Source organism: Furipterus horrens, unplaced genomic scaffold (assembly GCF_987537825.1).
Source record: "Furipterus horrens unplaced genomic scaffold, mFurHor1.1.pri manual_scaffold_11, whole genome shotgun sequence".
In the NCBI taxonomy this organism is placed as follows: domain Eukaryota; kingdom Metazoa; phylum Chordata; class Mammalia; order Chiroptera; family Furipteridae; genus Furipterus; species Furipterus horrens.
Window position 1 is genome coordinate 77,956,702 of NW_028327181.1, and position 26,802 is coordinate 77,983,503.

A 26,802-nucleotide genomic window follows, 5' to 3' on the forward strand; every position below is an offset into this window, starting at 1 on the left:
CGGGAGTGACACGGTATCTGTCTCCTCCCGTGTTGAATCGACATCTTGCGATGAAGCTACAGAGCCTGGGCAGGGTGATATGGAGGGTCTGCTGTTGCCCATGCAGCAGACCCCCCCTCTCTTCACAGCTGAAGGGTCCAAGGGAAAGACGGAGTCAATACAGCTTGGCTTCAGGTGCGCCGCAGGAGTTGCCGGTGTTGACTACAACGTCAAACCGCCTTAGGGACTCCGGCTCCGGATTTTCTGTCGGGTTTACTCCCTTAGCCTTTCCCCTGAAGAGGTATGCCGCAAGGCAGCGGAGGTTTTTTGGAGTCAGAGTTTTCCTTCTCTGATGTGCCCTGACTGGAAGATCGAACCAGCGACACTTAGCTCGCAGGCCGACGCTCAATCCACTGAGCCAAACCAGCCAGGGTCATACCAATATATACAATAAGATATATTATTAACATTTTAAAAAGAACAAGTCCACTTTAAACTGCCCTGCAATAAACAGCTCAGTTTCTAATGATGAGTCCATATCACTATAAGATAAACATTGAAACTCCTATCATGGAGGCAGACACAACTCTGAATACATAAACTCCAAGTAGATATCAATTAAATATCTAATTAGTAAATAGGAAGAGTATGAAAATTACTCAAAACTCGTGAAACAGGAAAAAGATGAGTAGGAATTAAATTTGTCTAGATTGAAAAGCATATTATGATATGATTCAATATCGGAGACAGACTACATGATCACCTTCACCCTTTATTATTGTTTTTGATATTTTGGAGTTTATGACATAGGTATTACCAAAAAAGGCTTAGCCAAGCAGTTAGGAACAAGAAAAATTTCTCTGAATTTATAGGTCCAGACTTTCTATCACTTTATAATGCTACTTCAATCAGCTAAGATAGACTTCAAAATTGTTTGAGATGACACAATCATTTATTTAATGGGAGAACATATTTAAATTCTAGGAAGACTTAGAATTAAATATAAACATAAGGAAGTTACAAAAAGGCCCTGGCTTGTGTTGCTCAGTGGACTGAGCACTGGCCTGTGAACAAAAAGGTCGCCATTTTGATTCCTAGTCAGTGCGCATGCCTGGATTTGTGGTCCAGGTTCCCCAGTCGGGTGTGTGTGAGACAACCGATCGATGTATCTTTCAGAAATTGATGTTTCTCTCCTTCTCTTTCTCCCTCCCTTCCTTTATCTTTAAAAGTAGATAGAAGTAAATAAATAAATAAATAAATTTTAAAAAGAAAGTAGTTCTCCTAGTTTGGGACTCTGGACTTCCCGGAAAAGCTAAGACTGCCCAACCAGTTCATATTCACTTAAAGCTTGGGACAGCCTATCACCACAGAAAACAGTATCCTATCAAACGGGAGGCCCTAGAGGGTCTGCAGCCCATCATAGAGAAATCTGTAACACACAGGCTGATAGTACCCTGTCAATCCCCCTGCAATACTCCAATCCTCCCTGCTCTTAAACCAACAGGGGAGTACAGATTGGTCCAGGATTTATGACTAGTTAACAAGACTGTTGTTCCCCTGCATCTTATAGCCAAGGCATACACCATACTTACTCAAGTACCAGAATCCACTCAGTGCTATACAGTTTCAGACTTTAAAGAGGCCTTCTTTTGCATCCCTGTCCACCCAGATTCCCAATACCTGTTTGCATTTGAGTGGATAGACCCATAAGCAATGACTCATCAGCAAATATACATGGACGGTACTACCACAAGAGTTTAGAGATAACCCTCATCTGCTAACAAGAGCATCAGAAAAAGAGCTAAGGGAATTATCATTACAAGAGGGAGTCCTCTCACAATATGTATATGATATCCTAGCCTGCAGCCCCTCAAAAGAAGCCTCAGATCCTAATACTATCCAAACTCTGAACTTCCTTGGGGACCAGGCATATTGAGTCTCTAAGAAAAAGGCCCAAATTAACAGATAGAAAGTAAACTATTTAGGATATATCCTAACCCTAGGATCTAGACAACTTTCACAAGAAAAAATAAAAGCAATCACTGAGCTAACACCACCTGCTACCAAACAACTCCGTTCTTTCTTAGGAATGGCTGGATAGTGCAGAATTTGGATCCCAAACTTTGGACTAACTGGGAAACCTTTATACAAAATTGCTAAGGGAACAGGCACTGGCCCCTTTTAAGGAAAGAAACATGATCAGACTTTTAATAAAATCAAGCAGTCCCTAGTTGAGGCCCCAGCGGTAGACATCCCTAACTTAAACAAGCCTTTCTCTTTAGACATAGCAGAGAAGCCTGATGGGCCTTAGCCCAACAACAAACCTCTACGGGTTGCATATTTCTCTAAAAACCTAGACAATGTAGCAACTGGGTAGCCTCCGTGTCTAAGATCAGTTGCAGACACAGCAGTGCTAACAGAGGAAGCTGCTAAATTAACTGTCAGGGCACAAGTTAGAGGTCTTAACTCCACATCAGGTACAAGGAGTATTAGAAGTGAAAGGGCATCTCTGGCTAACAGGAAATAGATTGACCAGATATCAAGCTCTTCTGGACAATCCTGAAGTAACTATAAAAACCTGTTACTTAAATCCAGCCCCTTAATGCCTATAAAATCATCTCTAGACTTGACCCATTCCTGCTCAGAGATTATTAATCTTACCTATTCCAGTAGAACTGACTTGCTGGCCAACCCTTAGAAAACCCTGACAAAGAGTGGTTCACTGATGGAAGCAGCTTTGTACAGAATGGACAGTGAAAGGCGGGATGCAAAATATTTAGTTTATATGACACCATTGAGGCACGACCCCTTCCCCTCTTGACATTGGCCCAAAGGTTGAAATTATGGCCCTTACCTGAGCTTTATTCTAGGACAAGGAAAAGGGATTAATATCTCTACAGATTCCAAATATGCATTCCTGGTTCTGTACACTGCCATATGGAAAGAAAGGGGGCTCCTTACTATTAGAAATTCCCCCATTAAACATGAACCAGAAATCCTAACTCCATTAGAAGGAGTTAAGTTCCCTGAGCAAGAGACAGTAATGCATTGCAAAGGTCGCCAGAAGGATATTTTCCCTATCTCCTGGGGATTAGAAGGGCAGACCACGAGGCAAAGAAGGCAGCACTAGGGACTACCAAACAACAGATCTTGTTCCCCTCTGTGAACGGCTCAGATATCAAGCCCAACTATACACCTGGGGAGAAAACTTGAGCTTCGGAGCAAAGGGGCATCCATGAAGGACCCTGGATATACATGGACCAAAAACTCTTCCTTCCCTGGGCCTCCCAGTGGAAATTTTTAAGGGCTTTGCATGACTCCTTCCACATAGGAAGGGATGCCACAACAATGGTTAACAAATTATTTGTAGATAAAGGACTAACAACTACCATAAAGAATATCTGCCAGGCCTGCACCCTTTGTGCCTACAACAACCCTGGAAAAAAACAATCCCTTCCCAGCTGTTACAGCCTATTCAGCAAAGAGGGACCTACCTGGGAGAAGATTGGCAGACTGACTTTGCCAAAATGCCTCCCTGCAGAGGATATAAATACTTACTGGTCCTGATAGATACCTTTATTGGGATGGACTGAGGCTTTTCTGACAAGGATGAAGAAAGCCACGGGAATAGCAAAAACTCTCCTACAGGAAATAACAACCAATTTGGTCTCCCACACTCCCTACAAATGATAACGGGCCCTCCTCTATATCCAATATCATTCAATTAACCTCTGAGGCTCTAGGCATAAAATATCACCTTCACTTCGCTTGGAGACCTCGGTCCTCTGGGAAGGTAGAACAGACAAATCAGACTTTGAAAAGGGCATTGGCAAAGCTATGTCAAAAAACTTATGAAAATTGAGTTAAATTACTACCCATAGCACTCATGGGAATCAGGGGCTCCCCTAAGGTCAATACTAGACTCAGTCCATTTGAGATGCTATACGATAGGCCTTTCTTAACTCTAGATTTGATATTTGATACAGAGACCCATCAAGCAGTTAAGCATATAATAAACTTAGGGCAGGTACAAAAAGCACTGCAGGAATATGGAAATAAGGTCTTACCATTGCCAAAGGAGAATTCCAGGCCACTGTGCCTCCAGGGGATTGGGTACTTCTCAATACTTGGAAAGAGAGGTCCCCTAAAAATCAACTTAACTCTAAATGGAGGAACCCTACCAGATTGTCCCAAGAACCACCATGGTTGCAAAGCTGCTAGTAGTAGATAGTTGGGTCCATATTTCTAGGGTAAAACCACAGATCCTCCCCTGGACCTAGAGAAGAATCCGGACTCCACCTAAACCTGTGAATGCTTAGAGGACTTCAAATTCCTGTTCAAGAAGAAGAAACCTTAAAGATTAGTGAATATGAAACCTCTTCTTGTTAACAACCTGTACTCTTGCTACTGCTTCTTAGGTCAATAACTCTCTTTTCTAAATTGCCCAGGATTTTCTCTGGGGCAATACTTTTAACAATTGCTGGGTTTGCCATTGTCAACCACAATACAGTGGGCGACCCGATAGAGAACAAGTCAGTCATGCCAACTTCAGCACCCAGACCTAGGCCAAGACAGAGAATCTGGGCAACATTAGGAGAAATATCCCTAACAGTACTTTAGGCCAAAGGAACTAACACACAATCCAGGCCTCAAAGTAGTCTTGTGAGCCCAGGAACCCAAATGGACTTTTAAGTAGATTACTTATTGGTCCAGGAGGCTGGGGTTTGTGCTCCAGCCCATACTCCATGATACACTCATCAGGGCAAATAGAAACAAGTGCTAACAAAATATTACAGCAAGCAACATGGCTAAAAGGACTGTGTCCTGGAAACCCCAAAACTATCTGGCATATTATTAAGGGATACCTTCCCTCAGTAACTTGGTTTCTACCTCTGTTGGGACTGATTAATCTTAGGCCCTTGAAACTTTAAACTTTTGGTTAAATTCATATCTTCCAGACTCACCACACCAGGATAACGATGCTCTAGGGTTTTCAACCAATCCCTAAGGAATCCGATGCCAACAACTTACAACACGCAGCATTCATGCTGGCCACAGGAATTCCTCACGAAGTACTACATAAGACAGGGTGAGGGTTTCATGGTTCTCAGCAGGCAGGGTCTATATTGTCCCATTCCAGCAGGAAGTAGATACAAAATATTGGCCACCCTCCCTCAACAACCCCCCAAAAAGAATTGTTGAGGACCATATCTTTCAGGGAAAAGTTGAGGCAGGAGATGGAACAGGAAACCCTGAGGCACTGCAGCTGTCCTCAGCCAGCATCCCGATTTCTGAGAATCACCTTGTGACACCTGATAATAACTAGCATTGTGGATTCCTTCCCAAGTAGGCAATCAAGGAGGATCATGGGAGATTGCATGTCTAGAAACCAGTAAAAACCCTATTAAGCCTGTAACCCTTCAAAATAAAAGAGCCATTCCCTGGCCAGAGATAGCCCACTCCCATTTCTTGGGAAGTGTATTTTCCTTAATAAATTTCCCATTTGCTTTGCTTTATAGTATCTGTATGATCAGTCCAATTCTTTGTTCATGACCACCAAGATCCTGGGCCCCATCTCCACCTGCAACATAACAATCTTTGTCAGATGGACAGCAGGGCCTTAGTAATTCATGAGTTATGAATCAAATTTTCAGATAAGTATAACTGACACACACAATCCAGCAGACACACATTATAGAAAAAAAAAAAACTTTTTAAACTCTTAACATCAAGATGGAACAAAGCATTACTCTAAGATGAAACAAATAATATGTACTAATAATTACAAAATACAGAAAACAACACCTCAGCACCATATTAACCTCAAAGTACTCAATCTCTAGTTAATACAGTATACTGGGTTTAGATGACTCACTAAAAGTAACTGCCTTCAAGCAAGCATCAATCTTCCCTATGGACAAAGCCTTCTGGGCATAGATGCTGCTCTCATTGGATCAGCATTATATATATATATATCCCATCTAATGTCTTAATAACAAAAATCAGCTTCCCTCCTTGCTGCTGTTTCCTTGCTTCCACAGCATCAACTTGCCTACACTGGGCTTTTATCACTTTCTGTGTTCTAGACCTAATGATCCTTACATAAAAGAGGGATCCAGATGCTTCCCAACAAATCTGAACCTGCTTACTTTGTCATCGGGCCTGATTACATTTGTTAGCCAGCTGGAAGAGTCCTTTCAAAAAAGATCAAGGGTCTTGAAATTAATGACACTTTTCCCCCCTTTCCAAATGTCCCTTTTTTGGTGGTCTAGCTATGTCACCTTTCCCCTCTTCTTGTTGCTTTGTAATTAGTGAGGTCACATTCTTAATTTTTGAAAAGTTTGAGCAGTTTTCTCCCAGAGATGCTGGTATATCTATTATAAGAATGGTAACTTGCACTTAAAAGGCCATTTTCCTCTATATTTTACTTTTTACCATGCTCTTAATCTGAGATTCCATTTTAAATGGAGCACATAATACAATGGAAACTGCATATAGGTAAGAAAAGTACACAGGTTGATCCTAAAGTTCTCAACAGACATCTGCTCACAGTGCAGCTATTGCACATGCTGGCAGGAGCCTGGGCCTTCCTCTTACATGTTTTTCCTAGAGATAACACTAGGAAATGGAATTGCATGCTGTTTCTGAGTCAAGTGGACATGCCGTGTAAGCCCAGAGGTCCAACAATTTACTGAGGCTAATGCCAAGAGATTATAATCCTGACAAAAAGTTAGGGTTCACAAGTCATATCGGGTCATTGCTATAAGCTTATGAAGTACAAAATAGAAGGATAGTACTAAATATTGTTAGGGAATAATTCAAAATCCAAACTTTAACTTCCATAAATTAACTTTTTTGTTTTAAACGTCCTGTATAGATTAATGGGTTACCACATTGCCTCTGATTTGACAGAACCACTCTGAGGCATCCAGGCTTGACACTATAGTCATGTGTAAACACTGCTCAACAATGCACAGTTGGATTCAGACCACTGAAGTCTTCAGGCCAAGGAAGTAATCTGTGCCTGGCACTCTAGGCTCCCACACATTGCAGCAGAGTTACAGTGGTACTGAGGACAAGGTTGGTCAGACAGAGAGAAAGAAACCCATCATACTGGTTTGTACAGTCATTGAGAAGCCACTGAGTCCTTTTAAAGCAGTAAGGTTGCATGATACTAATTTTGTTTTTAGTAAAAAGACCACTCTAGCTACTTTGAGGCAACTCTGGAAGCAAAGTCCAATAGAAGACTATTTCATGAAACCAGGTGACACATGCTTGGACAAGGAGATGGGCCTAAGTGATGACAAGGAGAATGTCAAAAGGTCAGGGGTTCAGCTCCAAACAATAAGTTTTAGATGTCTGTGAATACCCAGGGAAGGAATACTTTTTTTTTTTTTCCATTTATTTTTTCTCTCTCTTTTTTTTCTTTTATTTTTTGGTTTTTCAATTACAGTTGTCCCATTTTTCCCCCATTGTTCCCCCCTACCCAGACCACCCCTTCTCTCACAATCATATCCCTCCCCGTTGTCCATGTCCATGAGTCATTTATACACATTCCTTGATTAGACCTTTCCCTTACTTATTCCCCTTCTCTCCCTCCCACCTCCGCCTATTGACTGCTATTCTGCTCCTTGTCCTATTTAGTTCATTTGTTTATGTTGTTCTTTAGTTTCCTGTATTAGGTGATATCATATGGAAGGAATACCTTTGATTAAAAACTGAAAACTAAACAAGACCTCATAAATGACAAACCACACCAAACTCTTAGGGTCTTCATTTTGCAATAATTATTGCATTCCAATTTTTAAGTATAGTCTCTTGATTATGCTATTACAGTTGTCCCAACATTTTCCCCTTTGCCCACCTCTTCTTGGTACCATTTCCAGTACTATTCATAACATCACCCTGTTTATTTTGTACCTAACAGTTATGTTTCTTGATCCCTGCATCTTTTCTCCCATTCTCCCCACTGACAGCCCTCCATATGATCTCCATATCTATGGTTCTGTTACTCTTCTAGTCATTTTATTTTTGTTTTCTTTAGATTCATTTGTTGATAATTATTAGTTTGTTGTCATTTTACTGTTCATAGTTTTGATCTTCTTCTTTTTCTTAAATGATCCCTTTAACATTTCATATTATAAGGGCTTGGTGATGATGAACTCCTTTAGCCTTTACTTTGGGAAGCACTTTATCTGACCTTCCATTCTAAACAATGGCTTTGCTGGATAAAGTAACTTTGGTTGTAGGTTATTGCTTTTCATCACTTTGAATACTTCTTGTCAGTCCCTTCTTGCCTGCAAAGTTTCTTTTGAGAAATTAGCTGATAGTCTTATAGGAACCCCTTTGTAGATAACGTTTTTCTTTTTTCTTGTTGCTTTTAAGATTTTCTCTTGATATTTAACCTTTGGCACTTTAATTAGAATGTGTCTTGGTGTGGTCCTTTTTGGGTCTAGCTTGTTTGGGACTCTCTGTGCTCCTGGACTTGTATGTCTATTTCCTTCACCAAATTTGGGAAGTTTTCCTTCATTTTCTTTTTCACATAAGTTTTCGATTTCTTGCTCTTCCTCTTCTCCTCTGGCAACCCTGTGATTTGGATGGTGGCACATTTAAAGTTGTCCCAGAGGTTCCTAAGCCTCTCCTTGTTTTTTTTCAATTTTTGTTTCTTCATTCTGTACTAGCTGTCTATTTCTTCCCTATTTTCCAAAAAGTTCATTTGAATACTGGCTCCCTTCTTTTAACCATTGGTTTCATGTGGATTTTTGTTTATTTCACTTAGTACAGTCTTCACTTCTTCCCTTATGCATTTTCCATACTCAATCATGTCTGTGAGCATTTTTATCACCAGTGTTTTGAACTCTTCATATATTAGGTTGGCTATCTCCTCATTGCTTAGTTCCCCCAGTGGAACCTTAATCTGCTACCTCTTTTGGACCATACTTTTCTGTCACCTCAACTTGACAGCCTCCTGGGTTTGCCTCTGTGTCTTAGGTAGAGCTATCGCACCTGTTACATTGTAATGTGTGAAGCCTTAAGTGTTTGTCAATGCAGGGTAGCCTGTTTCACCACATTGTGGTGCTGTATGTGGATGAAGGGTCTGAGAGAGAACAATGCCACTTGTTTAGCACTTGCCCCTTTTCCAGTCACTTCACCCGCTTCCCATATGTGATCGGTACACCTCTAGCCGTTGCTCTGGGTCTGTGTATGCTCTAGGACCATGAGGGGCTCTCTAAACAGACTCTCCCAAGAGACTGGAAGTTTCTTCCACTACTCCTACCCCCACTTGTTTTCACAGTCAGAAGCAATGAAGCTTTATTTTTGCAGTGCTGGAACCATGAACCGTGCAGCCTGGCCTGTGGCTGGGATCGCTCCCCAGGTGTCCCTCCCAGATTTTATAATGTGTAACTGTTCTTTCTGATGGCTGGCCACAGCCACTGCCTTGTTGCCATTGCTACCACCACAGATGCCACACCGGGCCCTCTCTGCCCAGGCTCTGCCCTTTCTACCTGTCTGGATGAGTACTTCTTTTTGTTTGTTTGTTTTTCTACTACAGTTGTCCCACTTTTCCCCCCATTGCTTCCCCCCACCCTACCCACCCCTTCTCCCACAGTCAATCCCCACCCCATTGTCCATGTCCGTGGGTCATTTATACTAGTTCCTTGACTGATTACTTCTTTATATCTTTGTTTGTTATACTTCCATGCAGTTCTGTTTTCTGGTAGTTCTGGTTGTTGTATCTTTAAGGGAAATGTAATCCTTCCAACAGTTGTGAAAGGAGGCAAAGCATGTCTGCATTTCATTTTTTTAAGTACATTTTATTGATTATGTTGTTACAGTAGTCCCAGTTACTCTGGATTAGGAGCAAGGAAATAAACTAAGAATATCTGAAATTATAGCTCAAGTAAAATATGATGCAGGTCTCTGTAAGATTTCAGGGGCAGTAGAAATGAAAAAAATCCTGGAGAGAAGAAGGATTTTTGTTTTGTCAGATATATGTATGGCTACACCTGTTTTTCTGTGGATGTTATTTGCTTGGAGAATCATTTTCCACCCTTTGACCCTATCTTTGTTTTTGTAGCTTAGATGTGTCTCCTCAAGGCAGCATATGGTTGGGTTTTGTTTTCTGATCTAATCTGCTACTCTCTGCCTTTTTATTGGTGAATTCAGCCCATTTATACTTAGGGTAATTATTGATGTATGAAGATTTCCTACAGCCATTTTATCTTTTGTTTTCTGGTAGCACTGTTGCCTCCATTGGTTCTTTTCTTTTGTGTCTGACTGTTGTTCTTGTTTGGTGGCACTGCATACTTCTTTCCTGTTCCTTCTCTTTTTAAGTTAAATTATTGTAGATATACTAATTTCAGATGTTTTCTAGAAAACCCAAATGGCTTCTGCTCCAGTTGATGGTAATGTTTGTAAAACAAATGTTTCACAGAAGCAATCAATTGTATGTTTTAGATATTTTACTATTTCAGTTGAATTGAAACTCTAGGTTTCTCATGCAAAATACAAAGGGTGTCAAAACTAATTAGATCAAGGCTATAAAGAATTACAACAAATTTGTGAAGGATTTAAGCTATAATCCTTGTAGAGGAAGTGACTGTTCAAACATGTGACATTCTTAGGGTATCTGATTTTTTATATTAACCTGAGGATATATCATTATGTATTTTTATAATCTACACACAAACAATTATAAGGATGTAGTCAGAGAAAAAAACATGAGAGCAAATAGATTGTTCTCTCCTTATTGTTTGTTTCAAGGTAGGTTATTAACCCCTAAAAAGCAAAGAGACATAGCTACAGCCGTTTCCTAGGGATAGCACATTCTTAAATTAAAAAATAGAAACACTTAAGTGATTTTGTTTGTCATACATTAGCACTTATTGTTGCTTTGCATAATGCTATAATTGTTTTCTATAATTACACAGCTGAAAAATACAACTTTAAAACCACTTATTACAAATTTTAATTACATCATCTAACAGAGTTCCTGAATAGTATTTTTTTGCTATTAATGTAGCCTTCTGATCAGTTTTTAAATCTTACTTTGGCAAATTTTGGGGATTTATTTAATAACATAATAAATTTAAATGCTTAGCAAACAAACAAGAGCCAGAAGCTTTAAAATCTTGGATCTGGGTGGGAAATGACAGGATGAACAAAGAGAAAAGAAACACTTGCTCAACAGTGACCCCTGCTGATAATTTAATTAATTAAACAGTATAGTCACCAACTCCTAAATTTTTTTAAAAGATGTAATCTATATTACTCAAGCTTTATAGAAGAAATACAAATTTTAGTGAGTATTTTGGGAGATAATACATCTCCTCTTCTAGAGTAATAGCATTCCCAATTTTTAGCTAGCACAGGGCTGTGTGGAAAGACTTTATTTCCCTTACAAACTGGATTAAGGCTAGGTTACTAAATTCTGGCCAAAGGAATGTAAGATAGTGATGAGTACAATTTCTAGGAGTGTCCTTAGAGAGACAGCAGCTGATTGATGTTTCTCTCATACATCGATGTTTCTCTCCCTCTCTTTTCCTTCCCTTCCCCTCTCTCGGAAAAGAAATAAAATCTTTAAAAAGATAAGTTGTAATAATTGCTAAATTTCACCATCATGGAATTTCAACTGCATATAGCATTTTTAAACAGCTTCATTATGGTATAATTCACACACACTAAAACTTACTGGCTTTAAGTGTACACTTAAGTAATTTGCTGTGCAACCATCACAATTTATTTTTAATGAATTTCCACCACCCCAAAATATCCTTCAAATCCATTTGCAATCAATCCCTGTACTGATCTTCAACCTCAAGCAATCAGTAATATACTTTCTGTCTCTGTAGATTTTCATTTTCTGGACATTTAAAAAATGGAAACATGTTTTGTTTTGTTTTGTTTTGCAACTGGCTTCCTTTATACTGCATAACATTTTTGAAGCTCATCCATGTTGTGACATGCACTAATAATTCATTCCTTTTTATTGCTGAATAGTAGTCCGATGTATGGAATGCCATATTTTGTTTAATCTTTCCTAACTGAAAGACATTTGGGTTACTAGAATCTTCCCCCACCCCAAATCAATAAATGGCTTTTATTGCATCTTTAAAATATCAGTAAGTCTGAGGAATCATCTGGCCCCTTCCTGTTTCTATGGCTGGACAACTTAGATCTTCTTCATCAGCTTGCTAAACTGTTCCTTTTTCAGAAACATAGATATCTAAAAATTGTCCTGATATCCTTGTTTTTAACTGTTGTGGCTTGCTGAATCAAAGCAGCTATGTTAGATATAAGTTCAATGTTGTTTCCTTCAAGAATTAACTCATCTTCTGGGCTTGAGATACTGAACAAGCATCACCTTGACTTCATTCGAACCCTGTGAATGTTTTTTGGTCCAAGCAACTTCTGATTTCAACAAGAGAACTACTGTCCTGAATAATGACGTTGATGAGGAAGTGAACATACATACACAAACCTCATCTTGTAATGGAAGCCCAGTTACACCCTTGATCATATCTGTACATAACTGCAGGTAGTGTGAACGGTAGCCAGTTCCTTTCTATTTCCCCACCATTTGTGAACCTGGAGGCTCTTCTTTTTTTTTTTCCAAGGAGACTGAATTCTAGTGATGTGATTGAAGTCCCTCTGCAGGGTGTCTCTGAGACTCTTCACAGTAACTGTACGTCCCTTAAGAGGGATGTCAACACTTGTATGAGGTTCTTTGTATATTCTGGATACCAGACCATTAGGAGACATAATTTGTATATAATTTCTCCCATTCTTTAGGTTGACTTTTCATTTTTTTGAGGGTGTCCTTTCATGTTCTTTCCATATTTTGAATGTCATCCACATGCTTTCTTGCTTCCTTTGTTTCTGATGAAAAGTCAGCTGTTAATTATATTGTCCTTCCCTTGCATATCATTGATTATTTTTGTCTTGCTTTCCAGATCTTTTTCTTAGTACTGGATTTAAATAGGTCAACAAAAATGGGTCCAGGTGTAGATCTCTTTGTGTTAATCCTGCTTGGATATCATTAAGATTTTTGAATGTACAGATAAATGTTTTGTCAAACTTAGAAAAATTTCACCTGTTATTTCTTCAAATATTTTCCCCTGACTCTCCCATTCCTTTGAGACCCTTATTAACATGTTTGTTGGTATATTTATGTCCTACAGATCTCAGAGGTTCTACTTATTTTATTTCATCATTCTTTTCTTCAAACTGAATAATTTCTATATTCAAGCTCACTCGTTCTATTTCTATGAGATCTCCAAACTGCTACTGAGTACCTCTAGTGACTTTTTCAGTTATTCTATTTTTCAACTCCATAATTTCCATTTGGTTCTTTATTATAATTTCTCTCTCTTTATTGACATTCTCAGTTTGATGAGTCACTCTCATACTTTCCTCTAATGATTTAAACCCGATTTCCTTTAGTCTTTGAACATGTTTATATTAGCTGCTTTAGCAGTGGCAACTGACCTCTTTTAGCTGTATATGATAAAGTACAGTAAAAAATATGCTAAAGAGAGAACTATACAATTTTCAAAAATTTTGGATAACATACAGAAGGCCTAGAATTTGCTAGATTGGAAAATAAAACTATTCCTCATCTTCTGCCTCTTAAGCCAATAAGATTCTCAAAATGAGAACTACCCTCCGGGTAAATATCAGATCAAGGGGGTAGCTATAAACTCCTTTTAAGACCTCAAAAAAATTTTAAATCCATGCCGTGTTAACTCTCTCAGCTACATAAAAAGTCCTCTAAGAAAATTAAAGGAATTATGCCACAGTAGCATGACACAACCAAAATTGTGTTGTAATGATGTGGCTTTTTAGGACATAAAATAACACAAATAAGATTCACAGAAAATCCCAGAAATATTTAAGAAAGTTGTACCAGCTGTATTTAAAAAGGGACAGAGACCACTCAAAATCAAAAGAGGATTCAGGGCTTCCAACCTTCTATAGGAAGTAAAGTACACTGAGAAAGCTACTGGGCTTCAAAAGACATTTCTAATGTAAAAGCAGAGACCTCTCAGAAAGCAGCGTTAGAAGCCCAGTATGTGGTACCAAGACAGAAAACAATGGGTAAGAGAACCTTTCCCAGCAAGTAGTACTGGGCCCCTATCAAGGCACATTTCCAGCTCCTGGAGTAGGTGGCCCTGACAACATGTGCCCAGGTAGATTTCTGAATTAATATGGACCAACAACTGCTATGTGCCTCCTGTTACTCCCCTCTTTTAGGGGGAATGTCTGTTGCCATTATTCTACCGCTGTGACATCATTGTTTTATGTTATGTATATGGAACAGATAACTTTCCTTTTTCATTCATAGGTCTCTGGATCAAGAGGAACTGCACATGAGAACACACATGTCTATCTATCTATGAATCAGTTACAAGTCTTTACATTTATTTATTTTTGAATAAGATTTTGGAGATTTTGAGAAGGGATATTTTGCATGTGTTAAGAATGTAAATTATTGGAGACAGAGGGGAGACCATAGTAGAACCTTTTAATAATGGCCCCAAATTAATCTTATGTCTTTGTGACGATGTCCATTTGCAATGGAATTTTGCTGCATTTCCCTTCAAAAGGTACAGTCAATTCTTCCATCCTTTGTATCTGAGTTAACATGGCGCCTTGATCTGACCAAAAGATTATGGTGAAACTAACACTGTATGATTTTCAAAGCTAAGCCTTAAGAGACACTGAAGCTTTAGCCTCTTGAAACACTCTTGCCACCACAAAAGAAAGCCCAGGATAAACTTCTGAATGATGAGATCATGCGGAAAAGACTACCAGCCAACAGTGACACCAAGGTCTCAGGCTGTACGTGCGGCCATCTTATATTATTCAAGCTCCAGTCAAGCTACCAGATGAGTGACCTTTTCCAGTGAGCAGCAGAACTGCCAGACTACATAACTGTTTTAAGCCACTAAGTGTGAGTAGTTGTTAACAGTGAAACCTACAAAAACAGTCTATGTTTAAAAAGTTTATGATTCATGATCTAAATTTCATAGATTTGAATAAAACTTAAGACATACAAAGACAGCCCAATATAAATCAAATCTTTCAGTAGGAGAAAATTTTTAGTAAGATTAACTTTTTATAAAGAAATCCAGCCATGATCGGAGTGGCCCAGCTGGTTGGGTGTTGTCTGTTAAAGTGAAAGGTCGCTGGTTCAGTTCCCTGTAGGGCCATGCATGAGAGGCAACTGATCGATGTTTCTCTCCCTCTCTCTCTCCCTCCCTTTCCCCTTCTCTAAAAATAAGTAAATAAAATCTTTTTTAAAAAGACAAAAAAATTATTTAAAAGAAAGAAATCCAGAGTTAAAGATTTAAAAAAAATTTTTTTTTCTATAAGTAATTTTTACTGATTATGGCATTCCCTAGCTAAGCCAACACCAGATGGTTTTCTGATTGGATGGTTTTCTTGCCAGAATCTAAAAGGAAAAACATTTTTGTATGGCTAAATAAACATAAAACAAAATGAGTTTGTAATTCCTCCACCTAATGTCTTTTCCCTAACAGAAATATAACTACTTTTTAGAAGAAAACTACTGCCAGTGCACTACCATCTTATGACTAAATTTATCCTAAGAAAGAAATCCCTAGATAAAACACCAAAGAAGGGATACATTTAGAAAACAGACACATTACTTAATAGGTCAAACTTTCTGCTTTGGACACCTCTAACATCTGACTCAATATTTCAAGCTTTCTTTTATCCCACTTATTGGTTATTTTACTTAACCAAATTTATATCCACTACCAATTCACTGTTCTCAGTCTAGAATAAGTACACATTTTTATTCTGTTCTCTGTTGAGTATCTCTCTCATCTACTAAGTTTCAGCTGTACCCAGCAACATTCTAGGGCCCCGAGAACTGCTCATGCCTGAAAATTGTGAATGAAATAGGGGCTATGTAATAAATCTAACAAGTTCAGTGACTGAAGTAACCTCACAGTGATCTGATCATAAATTCCTCACTGGGCAGGTCATGGTGGTTAGTCACACCCCAGGCCTGTAACGTCTTTAGTGAAGCTCTACCTTTGTCTTAAGTATGCTCTGTCCATTGTTCTTATGCATCTAGGTTATATCTTTGAAATGCCAGAGTAATCCCCTTTTTCAGACCCCTCAGGTGTGACCACCCTCAAGGGAACACATGATCTTATTGCCTGTATACTATTCCAATTCATGGTAATTGTTGATTATCTTGTACCCACCAATGTAAAAGTATGTCTCTCCATTTTACCCTTTATTCAATCATAGGGATTTCTCTCCCTTGCTTTTTCACCTTCTTAATCTATCACCAATAGATTCCTTCCCTCCTTTGATTCCAAATGTGAAAAAAGAACTGCAAAACTGCCACTCTCCAGAGCATTTTGAGATCTTGCTTCCCAACATGTCCTCAATTTGGCTGAATAAACTCTTCAATGTTCTACAGGTTTAGAAGTTCTTGTGTTGACAAAATCTTCCATGTCCTATTGAAAACTTCTTCTGAAGTTTGAAGTGAAAGAATTAAAAATTCAAAGTAGTGATATAATTACATGTCCTTGTCACCTCTCCTCTTCCACTTATCCCAGTCCCACCCCACCTAACTACATGCTAAAGAACTAAGAGGTAGATACGGCAAACCACAATAGGGTTTGACTCAGGAGTAGCAGGCATTGAACTGAATTTCATATTCCAAAATGCCACAGGGATTGGTAAATCAAGGGAAAGCAGGGTGTGATTTCCTCATGTACAAATTCTAGTCAATGTGCCAGAAACCAAAAACTGGAAGAATCTGAGGAATTTTCAAAGACATATGTCAGACACTAATTTTACAATTCACTCACAAACACACATTCTAAATCATCTTACTGCCTCAGAAAATATTTCCAAAGCAATAGTATTTTAATTTATGATGGGGGACTCAAATGAAGCAAAAATTTTAGTTTCAGGTAACAGCTAATAAGCTTAGTAATCTATGTATGTAAAAAGTTATGGTTTCAGAAACTGAAGGTATGACCCACCTTGACTCCAGGAGACTCCATCTTTGTGCTCAGGAGGACTGCAAGCAATCAAGATGGTATCTGAGGCATGGTACACCAGGGTGAGACGAACTTCGCCCAGGACACAAAGACCACTGCCCAGGGCACAAATGAAGGAATACTGCAGCTTTTATCTGATTAACTTTTTCCCTGAATTCCAAACCCCTTACCTACACTTTTCTCTCCTTATAAAAAGGGTCCATTTATAATGGAATTTAAGATGGTCTGTTAGGGTCCAAACCCCCCATCTTCTCAATTGCCAACCACCTGAACAAAGCGCCCGTAAAGATTCCATCCGTGTCTCTGCTTATTGGGTCTGGTAGGTGACAGGCAGCACGAACACCAGCTTTTCCCCTTTCATTTATTCACAGAAAAAGCATTCCCTTATTTTAGATAAGAAACAAATAAAATACATTGTACCCTAGATATCTTAACTGCACGCCAGAAATTATATTTTAAATTTGAACAGAATGAGAAGAAACAATATGTTAAATTAGGATAAAGATTCTTTAAAGTGGAAGGGAAGAAACAATTTTGTAAGAAAGCCACCCCTGGCCGGGTGGCTCAGTTAGCTAGAGCATCGTCTTGCACACTAAAAGGTTGCAGGTTCGATCCCTGGTCAGGGCACATCTGTAGGCTGCAAGTTCTTTCCCAGGTTGAGAGAAATATGGGAGGCAACCATTTGATGTTTCTCTATCAGATCGATGTCTGTCTGTCTGTCTGTCTCTCCCTCTTCCTCTCTTTCTAAAATCAATAAAGATATCCCCAGGTGAGGTTTAAAAAAAAAGTCATACCAAGTTAACAGACGAGGGAAATCTATTAGACTCAGGCCATGACAGAAACAAAACAATAGTGCTATTATAAAAAAACTAGTTAAACAAAGAATGCATGATATAGCTAGGTGTTTGACTGATATTAATTAACTGATGAATATCTGGAAAGAGGTCTCAATAATATGCCATGTAGCTTAACTAAATTTTTATAAAAAAAGTCAATCTCGACAAAAGGACTTGGGAAAACTGTAGGGTCCTCCCTATCCCTATACTCTACTGAATCATCCAGGGCAGAGATTTTCAACCAGTGTGCCACAAGAATTTTTAAAACATGAAATACCTATTTAGTCAGGGGCACTGACCTCTTTTCCCTTGGACTATCAAATAAAAAATGACAACAGCCACCATAACAATAGCCACCCAGTATGAATGCCCCGACTTCAACCATAAATATATAGGTCATATAATAAGAGTTGCATTTTGTTGGTCACGTCACAAAATAAGGTTGCATCTGATTGGTTAAGTCTTGTTACCAGATATCCTTATAAACAAGTACAGGTACCTGATTTTTTTAAAAAGTCACTGTAGAGCAAAAAAGGGAGGAAATTGCCATTATTATTATATTTTTGGTAAATCAAAATTAAACCTATTTTCATCAGATTGGCAAAAAATACATTTTTTGGTGTGCCACAGAATTTTAGCAATGAGTGTATGTGTGTCATGAGATGAAAAAGGTTGAAAATCACTGTTCTAGGGGCTTCTTATGATATTTGCCTCTTTTTCTAAATATGCTTGCATTATCAAATTTGTGTATTATCTACTGATATACTTCCATGAATGTAAGTATTTAGCTTCAAAACCTACCCTGACGTTCCATATCCTGTGTAATTTCATCACAATCTTTGTTTAAATAAGAGTTAGTGTGAATATGGGATTGGACAGATACTACTCAATGTTGAGCCAAGTAGAAGAGGACCATGCATTCCTCCCTACAAATTAATGACTCACTCATTTTTTCTATTTCCTATATATTTTTAACTTTTCCTCAAATGCTCCATCATGTCATTGTCTATCAATATTCTCTATATGCTCAAACACAGCAGATACTGTTTTTTCCTAGAGCCATACCTTCCCAGAACCCTTTGTTCTTTCTTCTACTTCACTCTGTTGGGGAATTCTCTAGACCAGCTACACAGCTGTCATCCTGGGTTCTTCCTAGGCTTTTCTCTTTGAATTCTGCTTCTTGAACCCGATTTCTTTTCTCTTGCTATTTATTTATTTATTTATTTATTTTTTTCTCTTGCTATTTAAGGGCACATAAAATAATAACTTTTTTTTTTTACGGCTCATGAGAACCAAAATTTTGGAGTCACTTGCATGCCTAAAAATATCTTTATTCTAGACTCACACTTGACTGACAATTTGGCTACAAATAAAATTATAGGTTGGAAATCCTTTCCACTGAAGACACAGGTTGATGCATTTCTATCTTCCCATTACTGCTCTGATATATGATGCCAGTCGGATCGGTCCTCTAGTTACACTTTCTGGAAGCTTTCAGTATAGTCTCTGTAACCTCAGTTTCCTGGAATTTCATGATTAAGCCTATTGGTCTGTGTCTTTACTACTCTTTCAGCTCTTTCCATATGCAAATATATTATTCATTTTGGAAAATGCTTTGGAAATTTTTTTGGTATCACTTCTCACTGTTTTTTGTCTTCTCATTTCTGAATCCTTATTAGTCAAATATTGGACCTCTTGGTCTATCTTTAATTTTTTTAATTTAAAAATAATCTTTTTGTTCTAATTACTGATTGCTTCAAGTTTACTTTTGCTCTTTCCATCTAATTTCTTTGGGGGAGGGGTTCATATTTTTTTATTTCCAAGAGTTATTTGTTATTTGTTGAAAGATTTTCAAAACAGCATCCTGTTCTTCTGAAAATGCAACACTGCATTTCTTAGAGATTAATACCCCTTCTTCCCCTTCTACCCCACCCCAAGTCTTATTTTCCCCTCTGCTCTCTGCCTTGTCTCTTTTTTTGTTTGCTATCTCATTTTGGAGGCTTTCTTTAACTATCTGGTTAACCTTGGCTATCTATTCCTATTCATGGTATTAAGAAGCAAAATGAAAATTCATTATGATTTCACCCAGTGGTCTATATGTATATTACCATTTAATGCCTTGGCTCAATACCCCTATCTTGTTCATAAGATGTTCCTAGACACAGAACCCTCAGTTTCCAGTTTTCTGTAGGAAAAAAAATAGTCAATCCCTAGTTTCCTAGAGGGAGAAGAAATAGTGTGCATAGGATTCAACCACATAATATAAAACTTTCAACCATTACCTACTTTTAATCTCAAGCCTCATTCTTGTCCTTTCAAACTTTCCGCTTCTAAAGTTGAGTCTTCTAGGCAATTTTGTAGGGTAAGCTTGCTTGTCCCTGAAGACAACCCAATGCGTACCTTCCTCCACTTGGCTAAATCACTTAACACTCGTCCGTCCATTTTTTATCATCTAAAAACAGTTGAAATTTATCATCTAAAGATCATAGTTTCTTCTTCCACTAATTTCTGTCCCTATGGTCTTATGCCTCTTTTTATTTCTTTATTATAATTTTAGTGCTTTGAAAAGGAAAGGAAATAGAAATATTGAGCCAAACCTTCATGTTTAACCAAAATTCTCATGCATGAGTTTTAGATGTCCTGGGTAAAATCATAAAGAATGTTTACTAAATGCGTGGAGACCACAAAACTCATGAGGATAAATAATAACTCAAATAAAAGAATAAGGACTCAGTGTTATTTTGAAAGGATAGTATCAAGAGGAACTAAACAGGAACTAAGCAATTACCAGTTACATAAATACAAAACAGGAAACTTGAGTTTCACAAAAAACTTATGGAGTTTTAGTTTATCATGAGGTGGTCATGTAACTTTATGTAACTTTTTAAAAGGAAAAAAACGTATAATCTTAGAATACATTAATGGGAAGTAAAGGACCATACCAAAGGACAAAACTACCCTACTGTATATTCTGAGTGTCTGTTAACTCTAATATCACATCTGACTAAATATCACATAGAAGATGGATCCCAAGATACAGAGAGGTTCTAAAACTAAGTTCTGGGGAAAATGGTAAAGATAAAAGGAATATTTAAAGTCTTGAATAAAAGAACATATTGAATGTCTGGCCAATTGTTCTTTAGAATCAAAGTAGTTCTTTATTATTCCAGATAGCCAACATAGAAGAATGGAGACAATTTGTATTCAGACAGATTTGGCTTAAATAAATCTGTAAAGCTGTGAGCTCTCCCCATTACTGGTCAACCATCCTTTCCAGTATCAGGGATGTCAGAGTAGATTCTTCCTTTGAAAAGGAGCTTGAACTAGATGACATTAACTTTTGTACCACTAAAAGACCAATACAACAAAGGAACCAAGAGACAAAAAGGTCATTATATAATGCTAAAGGGGTCAATTCATTAAGAAGGTATAGCCATTGTAAATATTTATGCACCCAATATTGGAGCACTAAATATATAAAGCAAATACTAACACAGCCAAAAGCAGACATATACAGCAATATGACAGTAGCAGGGGGTTTTAATACCATACTCTGAACAATGGATAGAACTTCCAGACAGAAAACAATAAGGAAACAGAAGATTTGAACAATACTATGGCGCAAATGTACAATACCTTACAGGCATATATAGAACATTTCACCTGACAGCAGCAGAATACACATTCTCCAGGACAGAACACGTTAGGCCGCAAAATAAATCTCAACAAATTCAGTAAAAAAAGAAATTAATCTCAAGTATCTTTCCTGAGCACAATGGTATTCTGATGTGTGTATTCCAATACCATGAAGTGATTCTCCAGTCCTTAGCGGACACTGACTGGGTGTCCTACCAATGTAACTCAATTTTGACACCATCTATCAGGAGATAGTGTCAGATACCATACATAAGGGTTCAGTTCAACAAGACTGCCCCCACTTCAGCCACCAATTGCAAGCCCAGGTTGGTGTTACCTGTGCTTTTGACCAACAGGCTATAAATTGGTGATTCCCATGACCCAACTCCTCAGGTTCAAGTAATTTGCTAGAGCAGTTTTAGTAAGCTCAGAGAATTTACATTTGCCAGCTTATTATAAGGAATACAAATGAACAGCCAGATAGAGAGGTACACAGGGTCCAGAAGGGTCATGAGACAAGAGCTTGTGTCCCTATAGAAGTGGGGTGTGCCACCTACACACAGATGTCCTTTTGGATTTTTATGGAGACTTAATTACATAGGTATGATTGATTAAGTCATTGGCCATTGGTTACTGTTCAACCCCCAACCCCTCTCCTCCCTGCTGTAAAGGGTGAAGGGATCAAGTGGTAGGACTGAAAATTCCAACCCTCGAGTCCTGGTTCATTGCCCTGGCAACCAGTTTCACCCTAGAGTTACCTAGGGGCTTTCCAGAAGTCACCTTATTTACATTGAAAGGGGCTTATTATTAATTACAAAATGTCATTTCACCTTTATGGCTCTGAATTGAGGACAGTCTGGGGAGTGAGAAAATGAGTGAAGGTGATCAAAGAGTACAAACTTCCAGTTACAAGATGAGTAAATTCTGCAGATGTAACGTATAGCATAGTGACCATTATACCACATAGTACACCTTAAACTTACACAATATTATATGACTATAATATTATCTTGATAAAGCTGGAAATAAACAAAAAGAAAAAGAAAAATCAAAAAGGAAACCAATAGAAATAAAAAAATGCAATTAACATAAGGATTATAGAATGTGCTAAAAATAGGTTTTCTTAAACAAAAAGAAATTAAAAATTAAAAATGGTGCAGACCAAGGAAAAAGCAGTCCAGTGTAACAAATTAGGACTTAATGGAGAACACAGGTTTAATAACTTTCTTTGGCAGTATGCTTGATCCTACCTCCCCAAACCAGTGGTGATCCAAAATGAAATAAAATCAACACAATGTGATTTTTCATAAATCTACATTCCATTTTTAAATGTTGGGATTATATCCTTTAGATTTGTTTTAAATTAATCTGCATTTTATTTTAAAATATCAGTGGTATACCATACATTTAAAAAAATACTATTGGCAACCTTTTATTAGTTAACCCTCTCCCTCCCCCGCCCAAATTTTCTAATCCGAGGCTTTTGTAGATTTCCTAGAATGTACATTTTGTGAGGCAGTTCTATAAAAAATATGGTCGTGAATAACTTTATGAGGTTGTTTGCCATCAGCCATAAAAATTAACATAAACATGTTTACAGATGTTTTTAAAAAATCAACATTGATAGGCATGAGCCTGTTGATATATAAGCAGAATTTAATAATTCAGTCATCTTTTCTCTGGGGCCATTCTCTTATAAGGACAATGATTCTCTAATTTTCTGCTTGGCTGATGGAATTCTGGAACTAGGTAAGGGATGGAGACTGGCTGGTTCCACTATTCAGTGTGACATCTCAGCCCCATCATCCTCTGGACTCGGGTTCCTAGGTTCTGAACTTCTCAAATTCAATTCTTCCAAAGAATAATCTCCTGACCTCTACAAGGCTGATGGCAGCAGCCCAACTGCTTAGGGTGAAGAGGGTGAGTACTGGGGGGACTAAAAGGGGCTAAAAGGGGGTCTATGTCCCATTGCAGACTTTCAGACAGCCCCCCCCCCCAGCTTCCATCTGTAGTATATGGTATCTCCATGCTCTGTTTTTCAGGCAGGGGTCCTTACATACAAATTATAAGCTGCCTCTAGTCAGTATTCTTTCCTCTATAGGCACTTGAGTTTGACCTTTCTCTCCTGTGCTAGGCCACTCACTATTTCTGCTTTCCCTCTTCCCATAGAAGTACGATTATAGATGTCTCATAGTTTCAGAGATGGAGTTTCTATTTGTTTTTATGTGATTTTCAAAAGAGTCTGGAAACAATTTTACTTTGCTATCTTAAGGTTTTAAGATGTTTGTAATCTTTTAAGTCAAATAACCTTGAAAATGATCCACTGCTATTCAAGCACTAAATGTTTATGTTTGATAATTAACTCCCAAAGGGAAACACAAGAACTCAAATGCTGAGTTAATTTAAACTATTTGTTTTTCAAACAGAGCATATAGTTTCTCACTCTATGGCTTTATATCAGTACCGCAAAATCCCGCGATATATCCAAAAATCCTCGATACATAAATATAATATTTTTTAAAATCCTGCGATACAGTGAGGCTGTGATAAGTGAACTGCAATATACAGAGGGACTACTGTATAGGAGACCACAAAACATTTTCTCACTAGATTTTCTTTCTGCTACATTGCTAGCTTTCAGCCTATTGGGAACATTTTATTAACCCTAGGTCAGCACTGTCCAATATAAATATAACACAAGCTGTATGTGACTTTGTAATAGCCATTGGTAATCAGTGAGATTTTTATAATAGCTGTCTTAGATTTCTGGAGTCTTCCAGATGTCCTTTGTCTAGCTAATCCTTCTAGGTTGCTAGTGACCAAATAATTTGTGATTACATGATCATCTCTATTGCTGTTATATAGAATTGACTATCATGGTAGCTGGATTGAGCGAAAAAGGGATTAAGGCTCAAACTCAAAAGAGTAAATAAGGACTCAGAACATGGGAAATTCCTTAAATAAAAATTAACTTTAAATAACTGTTTATGTTACATAAAATAAAAAACTATACACTTAAAAAAAGTTTTAAAAAGAATAGTATAGGAAAGGGTGAAGCCAAAGAACTTATATGCATGACACATGGACATGAACTAAGGGGAGTGGGATTGCTGGAAGGAAGGGGGGTACTTGGCAGAGGGGAGAAAAGGGAAAAAAATTGGGACTACTGTAACAACATAATCAATAAAATATACTTTTAAAAAGTGTATGCAAAATAAATAAATGAATAAAAAATAAATAAATGAATGAATTTAGACATGGCTTGAAAACTTTAATATTCTTTTCAAAAAAACCAAAAGACAAAAATAGGCAAAAAGTTAATAAAGACTGAGGATTTGAATAACATATACAATAAGCTTTATCTAACAGATATGTGTAATGAACTAAATCAAATAATAGTAACTTGAACTTACTGAATGCACATTGTGCAACTGGCACCTTCCTTGTAAGTACTTTTTATATATGGTATTGTTCAACTCTTACAACCCTGGATGGAAGGATTCTATTGTTATCTCCATTTCACAATTTAAAAAACTGAGGTGCAGAGGATAAATATATTCCAAGGACACAGAGCTTTAAATAGTGATCTTAGCCAAAATGTGAAATGATTGAAAAAATTAGCTTTGCCATAATTAAGACAGTGTACTGCATGCCATAATTAGAAAACATTAAGATCTTTAAAAACAATGGATCCTTCCTGGCTGCTGTGGCTCAGTGGATTGAGCGTCGGCCTGCAAACCAAGTATCGCTGGTTCGATTCCCAGTCAGGGCACATGACTAGGTTGCACGTCAGGTCCCCAGTTGGGGGCGCGTGAGAGGCAACCACACAGTGATGTTTCTCTCCCTCTCTTTCTCCTTTCCCCGCTCTCTAAAAATAAATAAGTAAATAAACAAATGTAAGGCATTAAAAAAAAAAGGATCCTTAATGTTTTCTTGGACGAACATTATGAGCCCTTTTCAAAAGTCTCATCAGCCCTTTTGAAGGGCTGATTTTTAAGTTTCAATAGATGTTTTAAAATTTTCCAAGTTACCAATCCAAGGTTCACCTTTCCCTCCCATGCTAAAATTCACTAGGTTTTTTCCCTCCTCCACTTTTATTTGTCTCCTCTACTGAAAGGGTCCTGAGGCCTCCTCCTCTGTTGAGCCATAACAATTTCATATTCAGATATAAGACCATAATTTTGAACTTAGGAAAATGAGATACTCTGGACTCCAGCCTCTGACTGGTAAATATGCTTTTCTCCCTTCCTGCAATGCAGTCTTTTAAAAATCAATCTCATTGTAAAATTTTGTATCTGTGGTCATTTTTCAATATCAAACTCATGCATTCAATAAACAAAAAATCCTACATTGTTCCAACACACAGAATATTTACAAAAATTGATGACCACTTTGGGACATTAAATTTAAAAACCTGTTACCACATAAGCTACATATCATGTGTAATACATGTATAATACAATAAAATCTGGGATTAACAAAAAATAGCCCCCTAAGATCAATATATATAACCTGAAAAATCTGAATACAGACAAGAAATAGCTGAGCTGAGACTTGAACCCAGGCAGTCTGGTTCCATGGTTGTGCTTCAACACTAAACACTAATGTCTTTATTTATTATGCTCCAAGTTAGTGTTACACAAAGTGTGGTGCTCACTTAAGCTCCCTTATATTTCTTAGGTGTAAATTCATGGGTCCAGGTGATTTACCAGTTTTCTATGTGACTCTTTGAAAACTACCTCTCTTAAACCACAGCTCTTAATCCTAGAAAAACGCTTTGCTTTGTACTCCCCATAATGTAAGATAACGAACACCTTATTGTTTAAGTCAAGAAAAAGGCTTTTCTATTACTTGTAGCTGAGAGCACCCAAACTGGATAATACAAATGAGAACACAAAAACCAACATACATGGGAAGGCCACCCTCCCCTCCGCAACGCCACTCTTATTAGGGATTTCTGGACCCAAGGGTAGGTGGGATGACCATGTCCAGCTTGAAGCAGCTAGAGGAGCATGAGACCTTCGCCCACTGTCCTGTATAAGATTATAAAGGGTCTTAAGTCTGAGAGGGTGGAATTGTTACAGAGCAGGGGTCCCCCAAACAAATAATTAACTAATTTAAAAAACAACATACAAACTCTATAGCTTTTTTTTTTTGTATTTTCTTAAGTATATTTTATCGATAATACTTTTACAGTTGTCCCAATTTTTTCCCCTTTGCTCTGCTCCACCCAGTACCCCCCCTTCCCTCCAGCAATCTCACCCCACTTAGTTCATGTCCATTGGTCACGCATATAAGTTCTT

General features: G+C 37.9%; 1 protein-coding gene across 3 annotated transcripts in view; it reads right to left on the bottom strand.

The window, feature by feature from the left end:
- The window catches only part of FBXL20 (F-box and leucine rich repeat protein 20), a 78,998-nt gene that overhangs the window by 35,079 nt on the left and 17,117 nt on the right, over positions 1-26,802 (bottom strand). Inside the window, exon 2 of one of the 3 annotated variants that reach the window (XM_090291991.1) lies at positions 17,010-17,122. The exons of the other annotated variants lie outside the window; for them this stretch is intronic. Coding sequence (XP_090148117.1) covers positions 17,010-17,030 — 21 coding nt within the window. The 5' untranslated portion in view covers positions 17,031-17,122. The remainder of the gene's footprint in view (positions 1-17,009; positions 17,123-26,802) is intronic. 3 annotated transcript variants of the gene reach the window in all.